This window comes from Capricornis sumatraensis, chromosome 3 (genome assembly GCF_032405125.1).
Source record: "Capricornis sumatraensis isolate serow.1 chromosome 3, serow.2, whole genome shotgun sequence".
Lineage (NCBI taxonomy): Eukaryota > Metazoa > Chordata > Mammalia > Artiodactyla > Bovidae > Capricornis > Capricornis sumatraensis.
The window spans coordinates 173,430,995-173,452,326 of NC_091071.1; the positions used below are offsets into that span (position 1 = coordinate 173,430,995).

Here is a 21,332-nt window from a genome sequence, read left to right on the forward strand (position 1 = left end):
ATTTCAGCAATGATTTGTAGTTTTCAGTGTACAGGTCTTGAAAGTCATATTTATTTTAAATGCCATCTAGTACTTTGGAGTCTCAGACAGTAAAGAATCTGCCTGCAATGCAGGAGACCTAGGTTTGATCCCTGGGTGGGGAAGATCCCCTGGAGAAGGGAATGACTACCCACTCCAGTATTCTTGACTGGAGAATTCCATGGATAGAGGAGCCTGGCAGACTATAGTCCTTGGTGTTGAAAAGAGTCAGATAGGCCTGAGTGACTAACACTTTTGACTTTCAGCCTTCTAGCTGCAGGCTTGAGGATTCTGTCAGCTCTCTAGTTGCTATGATGGAGGAAATTTGGGGGGCTGTGGAAGGATAACAAAACACTTACCATGTCTTGTTTTCTCCTTAGCTAAAATCTGAGTTCCTTGAAAACAAGCACAGTGACTTCTCTGCCTCTCCCAAGAATGCCAGTCAGTGGACGTACTCACCCACCAAGTAGCCTCAGTGCCTGTTTGCACAATGTTTATCTTCCTGCTTAAAATCCTTCGAATGCATTGCTATTAAGATAGCTGTTATTAAGGAGTTAGCCAAAGCCCTGTGGTAAAGTCCCTGCCAATATCTCCCATCTGAGCAGGAAGACCTCTTCTCTCTGCCTGCTCTCTAGGCATTCTGGCCTTCTTTTCATCTTTCTAAAACAATGTTTTCAAACATTTCTAATTGCAGCGTACAGTAAGAAATGTATTTTACAGTGTAACCCAGTTTGTTTTGTAATAACAAACAGAAGCTTTGTAAAGCATTACTTAGCTTTCCTGCTTATACAAGGGACTCTGATATTTTGTTTCTTTTAAAAAGTACCCACTAAGTTGATATTATTTTGAAAAACACCGCTCTTACGCATTCAATTTCTTTGCCTCGGGGTCTTTGCATACACTGTACTCTATCTGAAAAGCTTTTCCTGTATCCTCTTTACCTGGGTAAAGTTTACTTATTCTTCAAGGTATGTAATCAAAGGATGCTTCTCTCTCCGGAGTCTACCGCCTGCATTTAAGTCCTTAAGACCGTGATGAATGAGTTAATACATGCAAATAACTCAGAACAGCGCATGGCAAAATAGCAGTGCTTGGTCTCATTATTGCAGAAGGTAATTCTACAGCTGTACGTGTGATTGTTCACATCTGTCTTTCCACACCTCCCAGATTACAAAAACTCAGTAAGTCAAAGACTGTGGTGAATTTCTGTTCATCTTTATAGAGTCCTCACTTGCCCGTCGCACACAAAAGGCGCTCAGAAATGAGGGCTAAGGAAACTGCCGAGAAGGAACAGAAACGTCGACACGCTGGGGGCGGGGCCAGCGCACTGCGTCACCACGGCGCTCCAGAGGCCCCGCCCCATGGGCGGGGTCATGCCCCCACCTAGCCGTCAGTGGTCACGTGGGACTCCGCTGAAGCGGCCGCGGTGGAAGTTGGGCGGAGATGGCGACAGTGAGGAAGGCGCTCCCGCGGAGGCTGGTGGGCTTGGCGACCCTCCGGGCTGTAAGTGCCCCGTCACGCCCAGGGCCGGTCTTGAAGGCACCGTGAGGGTCAGGGTCTAGGACTTGGCCCCCACCCTAGCGGCTGCTCCCGGAGAGGCAGAGCCTAGGACTTCCCTGGTGGTTCAGCGGGTTAAGACTCTGCGCTGCCAAGTGCAGGGTGCAGGGGTTCGATCCCTGGTGGGGCAACTGAGATCCCACGGGCAGTTCTGCGCAACCAAATGATTTTTTAAAAAAATGAATACCATTTCTCTGAGAGGCGAAGCCGGACAGCTCTTTAGGCCAGGGTTGGGAGGTCTTTGAAGTCTTGGACACCACTCTCTGACTTGCCCAGATCCCTTGAGAGGCATGGGAAACTGACCCTCAGAGATGGGGAGCGACTCTCCCGGGTCGTGGAGACTTGGAACGCCATCCTAGGCGTCCTGCTTCCCTGGCTAGGGCTCTTCTGGCTGACCCTGGCATCTTTCTATCATAGAGCTTCAGACTTCAAGTTCCTCTTTAATGAAAGTCATGAATACTCAAGAATACTCTGCCAATTCGAGTGGAAAAAGCCAGGCCACCCGCCTCTGTCCGTCTCCATTTCTAGGTCTTGTTGCGTTTGGGGACGCTTGGTCCCAGCTAGCTGAGCAGGACTTGAATCGCGTGTTGCTGGATGTGATTCCCCTGGAGTTGTACTTTGGGCCAGTTCGATCCTGATGTTCTGCCTTCTCTCCCATGCTCAGTGAGTGGAGGGAAAGTGTAGGAGACCTAACTGGGTAAAGAGTTGATTATATTGTGTTGGTTAGAGCTCAAGCTGTGATGCCCCAGCGGTTCTGAAGCTACTTTTTCGGTTGAGTGACAGATCTCTAAATTCCAGTCATATTGACCTTTAACATGGAAAAAAAAAATCCTCAGGGTTGGTTTGGAGGTTCAGGAAAATGGAACTAAAGCATTTGACATTTTTCTAGCTCTTAGTAAGTGCTAGGTCAGTTGTTGCCTTAGAGTTTAGAAGGAGTTAAAACTGTGTAGTGGTAAAAATTACATTGACTTGGCAGTGGGGAAGTGGGTAGGGGGCTCTCAGAAAGCCACTTCAGTGTCTACTAGACCACCCTCCCCCACCAGATCATTGCGAATAAATCCATGGAGTCCAACTTGAAAAGTTAAGAAAATTAAATGAGATGGTGAATGTCAGTGTTTGAAAAAATCCTATTGTAATGAGATGGTAGTGGTAGGCGTTCCATGGGGTTACTAGCATAGATTTAATATCAGAACCAGTGCAAACTTCCTCACTTCCTAGCTGTGTGATTTGGGGTCTTTCTGAGGTCATTTCTTCCCCTATGGGAGGAGTTGGGAGAGTGATATATGATAGTCCCTCATCATATTGAAGCGATTTAGCAGCAGCAGCAGCATATAGGGACTAAATGAAGTGCTGGTGGCTGTGAGGTGCTGATGGCTATGGCGCTGGACTTTAGTCAGTATTAGCTGTTGATATAGGTACCATAGTTCAGGAGGCTGTGGCTCAGGATTTGTGTGGTTAGAGGGGATTCTTTCTATGCAGAACTGTACAAAGGGAATTAACTAGGTGTTTAACCCAGACAACCCAGGGTAGCTCAAACTGTAAAGGATGTGCCTGCAATGCGGGAGACCTGGGTTTGGTCCCTGGGTTGGGAAGATCCCCTGAAGAGCAACCCACTCCGCTATTCTTGCCTGGAGAACTCCATGGACAGAGGAGCCTGGTGGGCTACAGTCCATGGGGTCACAAAGAGTCAGACAAAACTGAGCAACTAGCACTTAACCCAGTTAAGAGAAAACTGGGGGGACCAGAGGGTGGCAGAGATAATGTGGCCTAGGGGTTAAGAGCATGACTTTAGAATACACACTCTAGATCCACACTGCTGGGTTCAGATATGGGCTCAGTAACTAGCTAACCATGTGACCTTGGGAAAATTACTTAATTCTCTTGAACTTCATATCTCTCATAGTAAAATGGGGACTTTAATAGTTCCTACCTAATAAGGTGTTGAGAGGATCATATGGGTTAATATGTAAAAGGCTCTTTCACGTGCCTAGAAAATAGTAGATGCTTCATAAATGTGAATTGTTTTGTTGTTAGTATATGAAGAGTTGTTATGAAGAAGTGTGTTATAGAATCAAGTTGATTCTGTTTTCATAAAAGGAACTTGAAAGCAAACTTAACATTCTTTCAACAACATTTACCAGTTATTTATTGAGTCCCTGTTAGGTCTCAGGGCCTCAGGGAAATATAACAATTAATAAAACAGAGTTCCTGCCTCTTGGAGCTTATGTTCCAGTGGGATCCTTTTAGGGTAATGTACCAGCAGAGGCTGAACATCCCTACTGGAGGGAGATTCAGCTTGCAGGGACCTTCCAGCCTAGCCTGTTGACTTCATGAAATTCAGTGGCTCCTCACCTTAGCCTCTAGGAAGCTTTGTTGGCTAAAACCAAGGCCAGTTTGGGCAAGTTAAGTTCAGGCTGATTGATAGCCAGGAATATTTCCTTCCTTAAGGGTTTCGGGAATGGGAATCCTTAGCAGATTGAAAGGGTCTTCCCTCATAGGTCAGTCAGTAAAGAATCTGCCTGTCAGGCAGGAGACCTGGGTTCAATTCCTGGGTCAGGAAGATCCTCTAGAGAAAGAAATGGCAACCCACTCCAGTACCCTTGCCTGAAGAATCCCATGGACTGAGAAGCCAGGTGAGCTGCAGTCCGTGGGCTCGCAAGAATTCGGACACAACTTAGCAACTAAGCCACCGCCACCAAGTAGATTGCCAGTACCCCTGCCCCTTGCCCTACTGCAGTGTGTTTATCCAGATTAAGTCGGGTGAAATGAAATTAATTTAAATAGTAATAAGTAGTACTAAGAACAATAGAGAAAAGGAAGAAAATAACCTCGAATTACTTGGTGGTGAGGAGGGGAAGATTTTCTATAGAAGACTATATATAGGGCAGACTTTATACAGAGGAGACTCCAGGTCGTTTAATATCTTCAAATGCTGAAGGTTTCATCTCTCAGACTCACTCCCCTTGTCACCACCCACCCTGTGATCATAACAGAGCAGAGCCTCTTCCATCCCTGCCACCCCACAAAGTCCAAGACTACTCCTCTCCACACTTAGTAATTGTCCTCCTCTGGGGCAGCTATGCCCCAGGTGTGTAAGCTAAGTCACTTCGGTCGTGGCTGACTCTGTGCGACCCTGTGGACTGTAGCTCACCAGGCTCCTCTCTCCACGGGATTCTCCAGGCAAGAATACCGGAGTGGGTTGCCATTTCCTTCTCGAGCAGATTTTTCTGACCTAGGGATCGAACCCACGTCTTTTAGGTCTCCTGCATTGGCAGAGTTCTTTACCACTGGGAGGGTTCAGCACCACCTGGGAAGGTTCAAGTTAAACTGGGCTTTAGGAGAAATCAGACAGTTCTGTTTGGGGACTTCTAAGTTTGAGAGGTACAAATAGGTTTGTTTAAAGTCTAAATGCCCAGTTGTCAGGTGGTTGGAAATGAGTCTGGACTTCAGGGGAGTTGGAAATGGTCCATACTGCGAGCATGAATCTCTTACTCTGTCCCTAAGTGAAATATTCTTGTTGTTCTTGATTCTAAAACAGAGCAAATATGGATTAAAGGGTGAGAAATAGTGCTTCTAGTCTCAGTAGTAGTGAGAGGATAGGTACATTCTTTCCGATTTGCCCCCCTGGAGAATTGTGACACTCTCATCGTGTTACTTTTTGTTTCCTCTTTTAAACCAAAGGTCAGCACCTCATCTGTGGGTACCTTCCCCAAGCGAGTGAAAATTGTGGAAGTTGGTCCACGAGACGGACTACAAAATGAAAAGGTAAACGTGGAAATCGACCAAAAGACTTTTTACAGGTACTGAGCACTCCATGTCGTGGGTGCAGGGCTGTGCCTGACTTTGGGCCCGTCTGGGAGGCCAGGCAGGCGCCTGTGACAGTTCAGCCCCAAGTGTTGTGACCCTGGGTCCATCTCAAGGCCCTGGGGAGCGGGGGTGGATGGTAAGAGCTGCAGGAGTGCAGAGGAAAGGTGAGGGCGTGCCTGATCCAGCAACGACACATCAGGGGATTTGGCCAAAGGAAGTTATGAAGGTCACATGCCAAGATTTAGCTTGGGGGTGCCCCTTACAACCCTGGTGTAACAGCAGGACAGTTGCAAAGAACCAACATGTTCAGTATGAGGAAAATTAGGTCAAATACATTAATGACTTCATAAAATGGAATACTGTGAAGCTGTTAATGATATAGGAGTATATTAAGTGATGTAAGCAGATTATATAATATTGTATATATATATAATTACATACATATGTATAGATTAATATACATTCATATATAAACAAAAAAGTTTGTATATGTGTGGAAGCATCTTCCGAGAAAAGGTTCTTAGAACAGTGCTGTGTGATAGAATTTTCTGTGAAGATGGCAATATAGATTTGAGCTGTCCCATACAGTAGCCACTTAATACATGTGGTTGTTAAGCACTTGAATTGTGGCTTGTATGGCTGGGGAATTGAATTTTTAAAATGTAGTTTCAGTTAGTTCAAATTTAAATAACCACATATGGCTCATGTCATAGATCTAAAAAGTTACCTACCAGGGTATGAACAGTGTTATCTCTGGCAGGTGTTAGGGTGGCTTTCTTTTGTTTGGGGCATATTTTTCTGAAATAATCATGGTCAATTATTTTTTAAATTTAAAAAAAAAAAATTTTAAAGCATGCTTGCTGCTACTGCTAAGTCTTCAGTCGTGTCTGACTCTGTGCGACCCCATAGACGGCAGCCCTCTAAGCACCCCCGTCCCTGGGATTCTCCAGGCAAGAACAGTGGAGTGGGCTGCCATTTCCTTCTCCAATGCATGAAAGTGAAAAGTGAAAACGAAGTCGCTCAGTCGTGTCCAACTCTTAGTGACCCCATCGACTACAGCCTACCAGGCTCCTCTGTCCATGGGATTTTCCAGGCAAGAGTACTGGAGCATGCTTAGCCTACCTTTAATAATGAATGTTGGTTGTAAAAGTCAGTTGTAAGCTCTCTCAGGGCATGATTTTGTCTGTTCTGCTCACCACTATATCTGTAGCTCCTAGCACATTCCTTGGAGCAGGGTGAGCTCTCAAAAGTTACTTGTGGAATGAATTAAATTAAAACAGCAGGAGAGAAATTGGGGGTGGAAGGGGCTGGTGAGAAGGACTTGGGAGTTTCAGGATTTTGGACCCAATCTTGTAAGGACTAGGCAGCCAGGGGAAGCTTTTAAGCAGGAGAGTGAGATAATAGAGACTGTTTTAGAAGGATTCCTGTGTGGGATGAATTGGTAGAGGAAGACCATGGCGTAATATACATGGGATGATAGTAGATTTGGAAATAGGAATCCACAGAGTCTGGTGAGCAGCTAGACAGGGCGTGGGAGGGAAAGAAAGAAGTAGTGAGTGGAGCATGTGAGGGTGAGACCCTGTGCCACCTGAGACGGAAGGAGGAAGGTGTGGCCCGTTGGAGGCCGTGTCTCATAGGATCCAGAGAGTTAGTCATCGCTGCCCTTTCAGGCCATGGCTCACTGATCTCAATCAGTTTTTGATGGGGTCATAAAGTAACAAAGCTTTAGTTTAAAAGCCCGTATGACGGGCAAATATTGTTTCCAATGTAAGTATTAACTCCTTTTCAAGTGAGAAACTGCTTCCACTGCAAAATGCAGTCTGTAGAACTGGAAGACAAGCCTGTGCTGCACCTGTTGTCAGGATTACATGTGAATTCAGGTTGGTGTCTGACAGTTGAGACAGTGAACCAGGTGCTGTAGAAAAAGCTTTGAACTAACTGCATTCTGAGACCATTTCATGACTGACTTGGCCAGCCTATCTTTTTCTGGTGTTTTCTGTCTGCATTACAGAATATTGTACCTACTCCAGTGAAAATCAAGCTAATAGACATGCTTTCCGAAGCAGGACTCCCTGTGATAGAAGCCACCAGCTTCGTGTCTCCCAAGTGGGTTCCCCAGGTGAGCCCCAGCCTGCAGGCATATCTCAGATGCATTGGAAGTAAGTGGTGGTCAGGAATGTAGGTTTACAGGTCTCTGCTTTTGTGAGCTCTCGGTGCTTCATAGTAACATGTGCAGCAAAGGAGGGGGACTTGGGAGGAAGACTCGGTCTTGGCTGTGCCCCGCCTTGCCTGGTGAGGCCTTCCCCTCCCCAGGGTCAAGGTGACGTCTCTGGCTCTAGAAGTCTAGAATCTCTAGACCTGTCTAGAGATGTGGCTTCTGTGTTTGTCGAAAGGGGAAGCTGGACAACTCCTGCATCACAGAGACAGTCAAATGGGAAGAGAGATCCTGGTCCAGCTGAGTGTTAGGTGACAGAGAGCTGAGCCCACGGTCGGGCTCAGAGCACGTTCTCAACCGATGGCTAGAAGTATCACTGGTGCTGGTGCTGGTCCTGCTCATGTAGAGTCAGCAGTGTTAGCCACGTGGAGAAACTGGGGTTCTCACCCATGCCAGGGAGCCTTCTGGCTCATCAGCCGTCAAACAAGTAGTGAAAGCCTTGGGGAGACTCAGCTCTGCAAAAGGCCTCTTTTCTCCAAGGGTCCTGGAGAACAGAGATTTTGTGCTGAAAAGGCTTTCTCTGCCCGAGCTCTCTGCTGCCTTGGTGGTGAGTTGGCAATGTCTCCTTTGGCTCCCAGATGGCTGACCATGCTGAAGTCTTGAAAGGCATCCAGAAATTTCCTGGCGTCAACTACCCAGTCCTGACCCCAAACTTCAAAGGCTTCCAGGCAGCGGTAAGAGACTCATTTTTGGTTGGGGAGTGCCCCTGAAATGAGATGGATGGCATGGGCCCCTGTCTTGTCCCTTGGCCTCAGTCTTTGTCCCAGGATTCTGTCCGAGCGACTTGTCTCCAGTGGAGGTGGGCATCATCAGACTGACCCGGGGGGGTCCTGGCCCCGCCACTCTCAGCTCTCTGATTTGACAAGTGGCGTAAACCTCTTTGAGCCTCAGGTTCTGCCCATGAAATAAGGTTAATGGTAGTACCTACCATTGTGAGGTTTTCAGAGGACAGGATGCACGTAAATTACTTAGTAAGAGCCTGGTAGAAGGTGAGTGCTTAATAAAGGTTCGCTCTTGTTCCTGTCATCCATCTCCTCTTTAGAGGTAAGCAAGCTGTCCACAAATTTAGAGGTAGTTGCTAGTCTCTAACTTTTTTATCATTTCAGATGAGAATTTCTTTGGAGATGTTGATTCTGAATTTAGGCCAAAAGGGACTTCGGGGTGGTGCCGGCAGCAGCAGTGTGGGTCCTTGGGGGAAGGCCAGGACTTCTTTGTTTTTGGGATATGATTCACTGTATTAATTGCCTACGGCTGCCATTACACAATACCAAACACTCGGTGAAAGAGGTGAAAGAGAACAGAAACGCTCTCTCTCCCAGTCGGCAGGCTGGAAGTTCGCACAGGGTGGCAGCAGGCCTTCGGAGGGCCCTGAGAGGGTGTCTCTCCCTTCCTCTCGGCCAGTTTCCGGCGATGATTAGCAGTCCTCAGTGTCCTCAGCCTGTGGGCGCATCACTTCCGTGTCCGCCTCTACCTTTGCCGGCCTTTCCTCTGTCTTCACACGGGCGCCTTCTTATTACGGAGTAGAGACCGATATGACCTCATCTTAACTCTACATCTGTCTACAGTGATCCTACTATCAAACAGGTCACATTCTGAGGTTCTGGGGGTTGTTGTTGTTGAATCACCCAGTCCATGTCCAACTCTTTGTGACCCCACGGACTACAGCGCACCAGGCCTCCCTGTCCCTCACCATCTCCTGAAGTTTGTCCAAGTTCATGTCCATTGCATCAGTGATGCCGTCCAGCTGTCTCATCCTCTGACGCCCTCTTTTCCTTCTGCCCTCAGTCTTTCCCAGCGTCAGGGACTTTTCCAGTGAGTCCGCTGTTCACATCAAATGACTAAAATCCTGGAGCTTCAGCTTCTGCATCAGTCCTTCCAGTGAATATTCAGGGTTGATCTCCCTTAAGATTGATTGGTTTGATCTCCTTGCTGTCCAAGGGACTTTCAGGAGTCTTCTCCAGCACCACGGTTTGAAGGCATCAATTCTTTGGCACTCTGCCTTCTTTACAGTCCAGCTCTCACAACTGTACATGACCACTGGGAAGACCATAGCCTTGACTCTATGGACCTCTGTTGGCAGAATAATGTCTCTGCTTTTGAACATACTGTCTAGGTCTGTCATAGCTTTCCTGCCCAGAAGCAATTGTCTTCTGACTTCATAGCTGCAGTCACCATCCGCAGTGACTTCAGAGCCCAAGAAGAGGAAATCCGTCTACTTCCACCTTTTCCCCTTCTATTTGCCATGCAGTAATGGGGCTGGATGCCATGATCTTAATTTTTTTTAATTTAGTTTTAGGCCGGCTCTTTCACTCTCCTTCATGCTCATCAAGAGGCTCTTTAGTTTCTTTTGCTTTCTCCCATTAGAGTGGTATCATCCGCAGATCTGAGGTTACTGATGTTTCTCCCACCTGTCTTAAGACTTTAAGCATGACCTTCCTCACATGGGAGATGAGTGCAATTGTCCAGTGGTTAACACATTCTTTTAGTACTACCCTTTGTGGGAATTGGGTTGAGGATTGACCTTTTCCAGGATAGTACTGGGGGTTAGAGGGACACAATTCAACTTACAGTAGTACTCATACGTCATAAAATTCACTCTGGGTGGGTATTCCATCAAAAGAAAACGGCTGAAAGGAATTCACCTGGCTGTTGGCAGGTTGCTGCCGGAGCCAAGGAAGTGGCCGTCTTTGGAGCCGCCTCTGAGCTCTTCACCAAGAAGAACATCAACTGCTCCATAGATGAGAGTTTGCAGCGGTTTGACGAAGTCTTGAAGGCAGCTCGGGCAGCCGGTATCTCTGTGCGGGGGTGAGTCTGGCCACGCTCGTGCTGCCTCTCCATTCCTCAGAGCATTCTGGAACAGGGCCAGCCTCTGACTTCCGCAGCCTCCCTCACAGGCTCCTTATCCTGGGTGCAGGGAGCCAGAGCTCCACACCCAGAGGTCTTTTCCCAAGTAAATGGGGTCAGAAGAAATCCTGGCAAGTGCTTTCTGCAAACCTGATTTTTGGATCTTTTCACCCCGCGAATCTAGCAGGACAGGGTCCTAAACAGGGCTGGTGGAGGTCAGTGGAGCCCTGGCTCCACCACTAGCTCGTCACACATCCCTGAGGAATCCCCTCGGCCTCTGAGGTGTCGCCAGCGTCACATCTTTAATGGCAGTAGTGCCGGGCGTTGTCCACGTATTATCTGATGGTAGCCTCTCAGTCGCCCAGCATGGAGGGCACTCTCCCCGCTTCCAGATGACGAAACTGAGGCTCCAGAAGGATGAAGAGTCTGCTGTAAGGTCACAACCAACTGCAGCCAGAATGCGCGTCTGATCACATCACTGCCTGGTTGAAAGTCTGTCAGTGCTCGTCAGCTCCAGACTTCAGCGGGTTTACAAGCCCCTGCCCAGTTCAGCCCCTGCCAACTCTCTGCAGCTCACGTCTCCCCTCCGGCCCCGTTTCCTCTGCACACTGCATTCAGCCAGTGGGATCTTCTTTCCGTTTGTCACACGGGCCAGTTCTCTCCTGCCTCTGGGCCTTTGCACGTGCTTTCCGTAGACTCAGACCACCCTTCCTTCTACATCCTACTTGCCAGGGCTCACTCCTGCTCACCTTTAGGTCCTCTCCTGGCGCCAGTTTCTCCAAGAAGCTTGCTTCTCTTCCCTCAGGTGGAGTTGGTGCCCCTCCTCTGGGCTCCCAGAGTCCCCTGGACATCCTCTGACATAGCACTTACGCTTGTTACACTCTCCGCTGCCTCCCGCCTCCCACTAGACTCTGTGCTCTGTGAAGGCAGAGCCCACATCTCCGTCGGTCCCTGGTGTATACTGTCTCCCAGCTCTGGGCCTAGCACATAGTAGGTGCTCAGAAACCAATGGGCGGATGGATGGATGGGAAAGCAAAGACGTGTCAGGTCTGCCTGACTCCCGAGTCTGTGCTCTTTCCTCAGCATTTCTTTTAGCTTTTCCATGCTCAGCAGTGATTGGAGAGTAAGGAGAATGAAGATGGCAAAATACACTGAGTTGTTTGAGTCTGAAATTATTTACCCAGCAAACGTCTATTCTGCCTCTTAATATGCAGCATCATTTGTTAGACTCTAAAGGTTTTAATGGAGCCTCTGCCTCAGTGCGATGAGTGGGCTCAGAAGCCATCTACACTCAAGATCCAGACTCCTCACCATAGCTCAACAAGACCCCATGATCAGGATGGTGGCCTCCTCTCCAACCCCCTGTTGTACCTCTTTGCCCCTTGCTCCCCGCACCTGTTTTTCTGTCCTTTGTTGTATGTTTTGAACACACGTTACATATGTTAGTCCTCAGTCGTGTCTGACTCTTTGTGACCCCATGGACTGTGGCCCACCAGGCTCCTCTGTCCATGGACTTCTCCAGGCAAGAATACTGGAGTGGGTTGCTGTTTCGAAGAATTGATGCTTTTGAACTGTGGTGTTGGAGAAGACTCTTGAGAGTCCCTTGGACTGCAAGGAGATCCAACCAGTCCATTCTGAAGGAGATCAACCCTGGGATTTCTTTGGAAGGAATGATGCTAAAGCTGAAGCTCCAGTACTTTGGCCACCTCATGGGAAGAGTTGACTCATTGGAAAAGACTCTGATGCTGGGAGGGATTGGGGGCAGGAGGAGAAGCGGACGACCGAGGATGAGATAGCTGGATGGCATCACCGATTCGATGGACATGAGTCTCATTGAACTCCGGGAGATGGTGAGGAACAGGGAGGCCTGGCATGCTGCAATTCATGGGGTCGCAAAGAGTTGGACACGACTGAGCGACTGGACTGAACTGAACTGAACTGAACTCTTAAATTGGACTTCCCTGGTGGCTCAGTGGTAAAGAATCCGCCTGCCAGTACAGGAGCTGCAGGTTCAGTCTCTGGGTCAGGAAGATCCCCTGGAGAAGGAAATGACCACCCACTCCAGTATTCTTGCCTGGAGAATCCCAAGGACAGAGGAACCTGATGGGCTACAGTCCACGGGGTCGCAAAGAGTCAGACACAACTGATCGACTAGACAACTCTTGCACCTTGGGGCCTCTGCACTGGTCCTTTGCCTGGAACGTCGCTCTTCCCCTTCTCAGCTCCAGTGTCGCATCCTCACAAGGCCTTCCTGGGCCATCCTAGCTGCGGTCGGCCTCCTCTGGGTGCTCCTGCCACATTTCCCTTGTCTCCTTCATGGCACATCACTTTCTGAGATTACCTCCTTCTCCTACTAGATCTGATCTATCATCTGTCTCCCTAACTTGAAACCTTAAGCTCCGTGGCGGTGGGGACCTGCTCGGCCTTGCTCACTGCACTTCTCCAGTGCCTGGCGCACCGTGGGAGCTCAGTAAACCTCAGTCGGATAAATGAGTGTACGCGCCCCCGGCCGCAGCCGCTGACCCCTCGGGCCTCAGGCCGGCCCAGCTTTCTTGTGCCCGCTTCGGTTTCATACACCCTTGGTCCTCTCCTGAGGGGAGCCCCACCCGGGCCCACGTTCTGCTCTCCTTACCCCATGGGGTCAGCTGACTGCTCGTGGAGCCTCTCTAGCTCCTCCTCCATGGCTGGTCTCTGGCTGCCTCTCCTGAGACCCAGGCATCATCGGCCTCCTCACCCACAGGCCTGTTGGCTTCTTCCCTTCCCTGCGTGGCGCTGCACTGCCCACTCCTGGCGCTGAGCGGCACTGCCATCGTCTGGCTCACCATCATGGAATTAGCCTTTGCCCTGGGCCCTGGGCCTCCTGCCCAGCCTCAGGTTTGGGTGGGGCTAACCAGGGCGATGTGTCAAACAGCCAGCCTGCCCCAGCCCTGTTGGCCAGGGAGCCCAGGCGCACTGACACCATTCCTCCCTGTTTTCCCATAGGTACGTCTCCTGTGTGCTTGGATGTCCCTACGAAGGGAAGATCTCCCCGGCTAAAGTCGCTGAGGTCTGTTTGTGTGTGTGTTCGGCCGGGGAGGGGCGGGTTCACGAGGCTTGGCTTCTGTGCCGGCCCCTGAGTGTGCAAGTTCGTCTCGCCACCCTTTACTGGTGGGTCACTGATTTCATTTGTTCACCCAGCTCCTTCCTTAAGACCCTCTGAGAGCACAGCCCTGCACTCATCCCAGTGGGGGGCCACTCCTAGCCTGGCAGGGAGTCTCTGAAGCCCCTGCCCTCTACCCCAGAGCGGGATCCTCTGACTCAGTTCCCAGTCTGGTCAGTGAGAGGTGATGACCAAGGTGAGGACCCTCTGCAGAGGGCTTCCTTCTTGTGCTTGGGGAGACATCCTGGAATGCGAAGTCAAGTGGGTGGGCCTTAGGAAGCATCATTACGAACAAAGCTAGTGGAGGTGATGGCATTCCAGTTGAGCTATTTCAAATCCTAAAAGATGATGCCATGGAAGTGCTGCACTCAATATGTCAGCAAATTTGGAAAACTCAGTAGTGGCCGCAGTACAGGAAGAGGTCAGTTTTCATTCCAATCCCAAAGAAAGGCAATGCCAAAGAACGTTCAAACTACTGCATGCCGAGGTCCAGCCTCAGCCGAGTCCAGGGATATCCTCAGGATGGACGACGTCGGCGAATGAAGAAAGATAGATAAAGAGATAACACGGGGTGACCCAGCTTCTTCGAGCGAGGCCCATTACTTTTTTCTCGGGGCTTTTATACCCTGAGTTATACATACAGCAAGGTGAAAAATGCAGAGTCAACTCAACATTCCATCAGTAATAACTTTTATCGATATCAGGTTCCTTCCTGCAAAAGTCTTATTTTCTGTACATCATCTTCTATTCCGGAGGCCTGTGGATATTCCATGACCTCCTTTTGGTAAAGGTTGGTCAGCCAGAACACCAGAACAATGATTTTCCCTTAAAGTGTTTCTTCTTAAATTCTTAGCCTGGGTTACCCTTAAAGTACAGAGTTACATTTTTATAGAGCAAAGATTCAGCAGGTTACAGCAAAGAAAGAACTTATTAACTCAAAAGTCTAATGTTGCTAATGCTAAGGCTATTACTTGCTTCTTCTACATCCTGACTATATGCACTCCCAGGAACACAATGGATAAAGGATGTGAGAACTTGGCAGCAGCCATTGCATAGGCTCAAAAATGTTGCAAGAGACTGGATAAAGCTGCCAAGTAAGCCAGAATGCTAACAGAGGGTTTGAAACACTCCTTTCATGCCCAGGAGATTTAGAAACTAAAGCCCAATGTTAACTCTTTTGGTCAGGGACAGACCCCTGCTAATGTCAGAAGAGCTGGTGAAAGACAAAATAATAAGACAGACAGATTCTGGTTCGGGGGTAGATGCTCGAGCAAGTTCAGGCGGTCCCTTGAGTCCTGATCTCGCCTTTGCCCGTCAGGCCTCTTCCTCATGACCTTTGCCATGGGTGGGATTCTCCACGCTGGCTCCCGGCAACTGCACAATTGCAGTCATCTCACACACTAGCAAAGTAATGCTCAAAATTCTGCAAGCCAGGCTTCAGCAGTACATGAACTGTGAACTTCCAGATGTTCAAGCTGGTTTTAGAAAAGGCAGAGGAACCAGAGTTCAAATTGCCAACATCTGTTGGAACATTGAAAAAGTGAGAGAGTTCCAGAAAAACATCTACTTCTGTTTTATTGGCTACGCCAAAGCTTTTGTGTAGATCACCACAAACTGGGAAATTCTTCAAGAGATGGGAATACAAGACCACTTGACCTTCCTCCTGAGAAATCTGTATGCAGGTCAAGAAGCAACAGTTATAACTGGACATGGAACAACAGAATGGTTCCAAATTGGGAAAGGAGTACATCAAGGCTGTATATTGACACCCTGCTTATTTAACTTATATGCAGAGTACGTCATGTGAAATGCTGGGCTGGATGAAGCACAAGCTGGAATCAAGATTGCCGGGAAAAATATTAATAACCTCAGATATGCAGATGATAGCCACCCTTATGGCAGAAAGCTAAGATGAACTAAAGAGCCTCTTGATGAAAGTGAAAGAGGAGAGTGAAAAAGTTGGCTTAAAACTCAACATTCAGAAAATGAAGATCATGGCATTCAGTCCCATCACTTCATGGCAAATAGATGGGGAAACAATGGAAACAGTTAGAGACTTTATTTTTGAGGGCTCTAAAATCACTGCAGATGGTGACTGCAGCCATGAAATTAAAAGATGCTTGCTCTTTGGAAGGAAAGTTATGACCAACCTAGACGGCATATTAAAAAGCGGAGACATTACTTTGCCAACAGAAGTCCGTCTAGTCAAAGCTGTGGTTTTTCCAATAGTCACGTATGGATATGACAGTTGGACTATAAAGAAAGCTGAGTGCCAAAAATTTGATGCTTTTGAATTGTGGTGTTGGAGAAGACTCTTGAGAATCCCTTGGACTGCAAGGAGATCCAGCCAGTCCATCCTAAAGGAAGTCGGTCCTGAATATTCACTGGAAGGACTAATGTTGAAGCTGAAACTCCAGCACTTTGGCCATCTGATGCAAAGAACTGACTCAATGGAAAAGACCCTGCTGCTGGGAAAGATTGAAGGCAGGAGGAGAAGGGAATGACAGAGGATGAGTTGGATGCATCACCAACTTGATGGACATGAGTTTGAGCAAGCTCTGGGAGTTGGTGATGGACAGGGAAGCCTGGCATCTTGCAGTCCATGGGGGTCACAAAGAGTCAGGACACGACTGAGCAACTGAACTGAGAAGAACACAGTGCAGGAAATGAGTTTGAGCAGCCCAAGAGCTTGTGTCATTTTGTCCTCAGAGCCACCCTGCAGGAAATTCCTTGGTTAGAACTCCATGCTCTCAATGCCACGGGCCCGGGGTTCGATCCCTGGTTGGGGAACTAAGATCCTGCATGCGGCACAGAGCGGCCAAAACAAACAAACGGATCCCCCTGCACATCTGGAGTTACTGTTCTCCCAATTTACGGCTAAGGAAACTGACACTGACTGACTTGCCATGCAGGTCGCATACTGAGAAAGCAGGTCCCAGCCCCTGTCTGTCTGCCTCCAGCGCCCTCCTGCCCTTCCTGCACACCAGGGGAGCCACTGCTTCCTGAGAGAGGCCGCTGCAGTCCAGACCTCAGCCTCCTGTTCCCCCAGTCCTCCCCAAAAGCTCGTCCTCGTTTTCCAGGAGCAGAGATTGAAGCTCAGGAAAGTGAGGTCCGCTGCTAAGGTTCCCCAGCCAGTGAGCAGCAGGAGTGGGGCATTACTTCAACATCACGTCGCTCCGCCACCCGCCGCCTTTGCTGCATCCTCTCCCGCCCACTGGCTGCCACGGGCTCCTTGTCACTCTGCCTGCGTGGGCAGTGGAGGAGGGGGCCCACCGTGTCCCTTATCCCGCAGACCATCGTTGAGTATCGAGTATCGTTTCCGTCCTCGGCCCTGCCACATCCTTCCTCCCACTTCTCCCCAGAGCAGCGGAGGGCAGCATCTCCTCGTGGAGCAGATCCCGCTCTGGTTCTGCCATGATCTTAGCGGTTTATGGACGGGCTTCTGAACTTTTCATAGCCAGGCCCTTCTCTTAAAAATATAGAACTGGCGCTTCAGACCCCTGACCTCACGCATCTGCTTACCAAGGATAGAGCCACGTGAAGGGAACAGTTCTCCTGAGTCCCGCCCCAGGCCTGACGCCGTGGGTGAGGTGGTAAGGGAAGGAAGCTGCAGTCTGAGGCCCCTGGAGGAAAGCTGCAGGGGTTAGAGCCCGCGGCCTGTACCGATGACCAGCGCTGCTCCTCACATCTGTCTCCTGATGAGCAGAGTGAGGATTCAGTCCCACTCACAGAGTTAGTTGTAAGGAGTCTCTGGTCCAAGAGGAGCTTGGTGCCTTGGACAGGGAGGTGTTCTGCGTAGGCCAAGGACCCTGGCTTGAGGAATCCGGGTCCTCCAAGAGCCTGCTTGTCTCCCCAGGTCTCCAAGAAGCTGTACTCCATGGGCTGCTACGAGATCTCCCTGGGGGACACCATCGGCGTGGGCACCCCTGGGGCCATGAAGGACATGCTGTCCGCTGTCCTGCATGAGGTACCAGTGACAGCCCTGGCCGTCCACTGCCATGACACCTACGGCCAGGCCCTGGCCAACATCTTGACGGCCCTGCAGGTAATCAGGGCGTGTCCTCGGATAAAGGCACACGTCCATTCTCTCAAAGGGCAGGGCGGCAGGACGGCTGTGTTTCAGTCATTCTTTCAGCAAGCCTTCACTGTGTGCCCACACCTGTGTGCCAGGCCCCGGGCTGGCCACGGTGGACACAGACATGCCACCCTGCCCTGAAAGTGCCTGCATCTGTCTGTCAGGAGAGACAGTTAGGTGATAATCCTAACTCACTGAGACAATATCATGGGGACTGAGGACTGTCCCCATCCCAGCTAGGGGTGGGGGTGGGCAGAGAGGATTCGCCAGAGAATGCCTCAGTGAGGCTTGAAGGACATGAAGCTGAGCATTTGAAAAAGGGAACCGGAAAGGTGACCAGGCAGCCCTGCATTGTAAACAAGACTAAGGCGGGGTCGGGAGGACTGGGCTGCCCTGGCCCCACCATGGCATGCAGGGCTGTGAGTGCGCATGCGTGCACCAGTGGCCAGGGCGGGGGGGGGTGGGGTGGGGTGGGGGGAGCCTTTGATGCTCTTTGCCCAGACTGGACCAAGACCTCAGATTGAGTTTCTCTTGAGGTTAGCTTCTTGTGGGTTGGCCCAGAACAAGAGTCCCATGGCCCAAGAGTCCCTTAGAAAGTTCTGCATGTCTGACCACAGGCTGCCTTGCTGCAGGAAGTCTAGCATAGTGTTTAGGTTAGTAGAGCAACCCTGGGCCACCTTTTTTTTTTTCACCCATTTTTCTCTCTCACGTTACCTCCTTGAGGCTCATGTCTTTAAGCCAAATGATTCTGAGACTTTCTGGGTCTTATTTTCTCAGAGTTGAGGCTTAAAGAGAGAGAAAATGAAACAGTCATCTAGGAAAGTGGGAGCAACGAGAGAAGTGGGATCAATCCAGAGAAGTGACCTTGGGGTCAGAGGCCTGATGTGGGGTGCAGGAGGGGGTGGGAAACAGGAAAACAACCGGGGCCTGAAACCACAGCAGTTGGGAGGAGTTACTTTAGGTGAGCCATCAGGAAGGGCGTCTCTGAGGCAGAGGCTTTTAGGCTGAAGAGAAGTTGAGGAGCCAACCATGACAGGAAGGAGGAAAGATTCCTGGCAGTGCAAACAGTGTAGCAAAAAAGACTCACACTGTTTTAGGAACCAAAAAGAGGAACAGTTTCTTTCAGTGGGATTTTCATAAGCTGAAGGAATGAATAATTTTGAGTGGAGTTTCAGGCAGCCACGGAGAGGGAGGTTTACCAGGACCGGCTTGGTAGGCTCAGACCCCCCACAGTGACAGCCATGTTGCACCATTCTTGTTTTCAGATGGGAGTGAGTGTCGTGGACTCTTCTGTGGCAGGACTGGGAGGCTGTCCCTATGCGCAGGGGGCGTCGGGAAACCTGGCCACCGAGGACCTGGTCTACATGCTGGCTGGCCTGGGCATTCACACGGTAAGCCCGCCTGCCCCCTGGTGGTGACGGCCACGAACTGACCGGAGCTCTGCCTGAAGCCAGAGCTGCTGGGTTTGTTCCGGGTTTCTGTGGTGGTGTTGGTGCAGTTAAGAGGGGAAGGGTGTCAAGGGGCTAGGGCCTTTCTGTCACATGATTTGGGATAACAGAGTGGGGTCAATGGGGCTATGAGAAGGCCAGGCCCTTGGCGTGAGTTTGAGAGTTCCATCCGAGGCAGCACCAGGGTGCAAGGAAAGAGCCCTGGAAGGGGCAAGGCCCCTGCCTGAAATGAGTCAGTTCTCTCTGGTCCTTTGTTTTCTCCTCTGGAAAAAAATGAGGGCAATAGAATTGCACACCCTCCCCTCCCGCCCCCCGGGCTCTGCCAGAGTCAGTGAGGGCCCGAAGTGTGGGCTGGAAGCACTATAGCATCTGTGCTTTGAGATCAGACAGGCTGGGTTTAAAACCTAGTCCTGCCACTCAGGCTGTGTGACCTGACAGATGACTTCAGCACTTTGGGCCTAAGAAGTGGGAATAAATAATAGCACTTATCTCATAGGATAAGAAAGAAAATGCAGCCCAGAGCTAAGGAAATAGTACACAGCAGTAAATAGAGGCTTTCGGTGTGGCCTTTTTAGTTGGTGTTTCTACCCCTGCCTCTCTGCTTCGTGACCCTTACTTCATACGCATTGTGGGCCCGGCGTGTGCTAGACCTTGGAGTACCGAACAGGACTACTAGCTCCATTCCAGGGTGCGGCACCTCAAACCATGTCACACGCTGAGGGCAGTCAGAGGGGAACCCCACATGCCAGGAGGACACCACTTCACAGACAACCGGCGTCCCGCCATCAGAGGGACAAGAGCGTGATTGTCTTCACCTTCACTTTCTCAGCAGCAGGGTCTTCTGTCCAGTCGGATGTTTCCCTGGGTGTTGAGGGCAGGTTGTGACTTAACTGCATCCTCTGACTTGTTTCTCAAAGGGTGTGAACCTCCAGAAGCTCCTGGAAGCCGGGACCTTCATCTGTCAAGCCCTGAACAGAAGAACCAATTCCAAAGTGGCTCAGGCTACCTGTAAACTGTGAGCCACTTGGTCCCTGAGCCCTGGGGACTGTGTGGGAATAGGGACAGCTGTGGATGAATCATGGATGGGCACATGGAAATGGGAATACAGTCAACTGGAGCAGGCACTTCACTGTCAGCTCTGCACATGGGTCTCTCCTGGAAGGAAGGCGGTGGACAGGAGCTGCCTGGCTTCAGGCCCTCCCTGCCTGACCTGAGTATGAGTGAGAGGTTTGGGCAGCTGGAGGTTCCTTCCACCTCGACCCAAAGGCCCAGGAGTTGAAAGCCTGAGGGCTCTTGGGAAGCCAATTCCCTGGCCTGGGTTGATCCTCAAGTCTCATTCTGGGTGAAACCTGCCAGCTGGCCACTCTCCACAACTTGCTGCTGCCATATTCTTGAGAGCCGTCGCTCTGACTTTGTAGGGCAAAGGGGCCTGGAGGAATTTTTCCCTCAGCTGGCAGAGGGCACTTGGTGAAAGGGTGAGGGCCGAGCAGCTGTGGTGGCCACCTGCCAACTCCAGCACCCCTGCAAAATCTCCACTTTGAACATGATTGTTGAAAACGGATTACGTGATTAAAGGTTTAATGACAACCATTCCAGTGTTCTCTTGTGCAAATGTGTGTATACATGGCGGGGGGTGGGTGGGGGGTGGTGGGGAAGCATCTTTACATTTCCTCTGAGAGGAAAACGGAGGCTTCAGTTTATTAACCTCTGAATTTTCTCTCTCCTTCTCCTGAGAATTGGGGAAGTCGGTGGTAATGACTTACTCAGCACTCCAGGGAACCCTGGAGAGGTTGTTTCAGAGGCTGTTGGCTCTGTGACCAGGACTGTTTGTGGCACAAGGTCCTCTGGGCCAGGGCAGGCGTAGCTCTGTCCTGTGTGGGAATAGGGACAGCATTCCCATTTCCATGTGCCCATCCATGACTCATCCACAGCTGTCCCTATTCCCACACAGTCCCCAGGGCGCCAGTCAGCATCCCTGCTGGACTCCAGCAGGCCCAGGGCACTCCAGGCTGTGGGACACCCATGTGCATTTCTTCCTCTGCTCCGGTTTCCTCATTCAGTACGTGTGTATGTTAGTGGCTCAGTCGTGTCCAGCTTTGCAGCCCCACGGACTGCAGCCCACCAGGTTCCTCTGTCCATGAAAGAATACTGGAGTGGGCTGCCATATCCTTTTCCAGGAGAATCTTCCCGACCCAAGGATGGAACTGGGGTCTCCTGAATTGCAGGCAG

General features: G+C 50.1%; 1 protein-coding gene across 2 annotated transcripts; it reads left to right on the top strand.

Moving 5' to 3' along the window:
* The first annotated feature begins 1,427 nt into the window (after positions 1–1,427).
* HMGCL (3-hydroxy-3-methylglutaryl-CoA lyase) lies at positions 1,428–20,634 on the top strand. Of its 2 annotated transcripts, XM_068968016.1 has the most exons (9): positions 1,428–1,521; positions 5,257–5,340; positions 7,394–7,501; positions 8,176–8,271; positions 10,254–10,402; positions 13,424–13,487; positions 17,437–17,625; positions 18,921–19,046; positions 20,021–20,634. In XM_068968016.1, the coding sequence occupies exons 1-9, from the start codon at positions 1,462–1,464 to the stop codon at positions 20,120–20,122; spliced, it is 978 nt and encodes a 325-aa protein (XP_068824117.1). In that variant the 5' UTR covers positions 1,428–1,461; the 3' UTR covers positions 20,123–20,634. The 2 variants fall into 2 exon arrangements, with proteins under 2 accessions (XP_068824117.1, XP_068824118.1); XM_068968017.1 differs by lacking the exons at positions 10,254–10,402; positions 13,424–13,487.
* Positions 20,635–21,332: the final 698 nt, after the last annotated feature.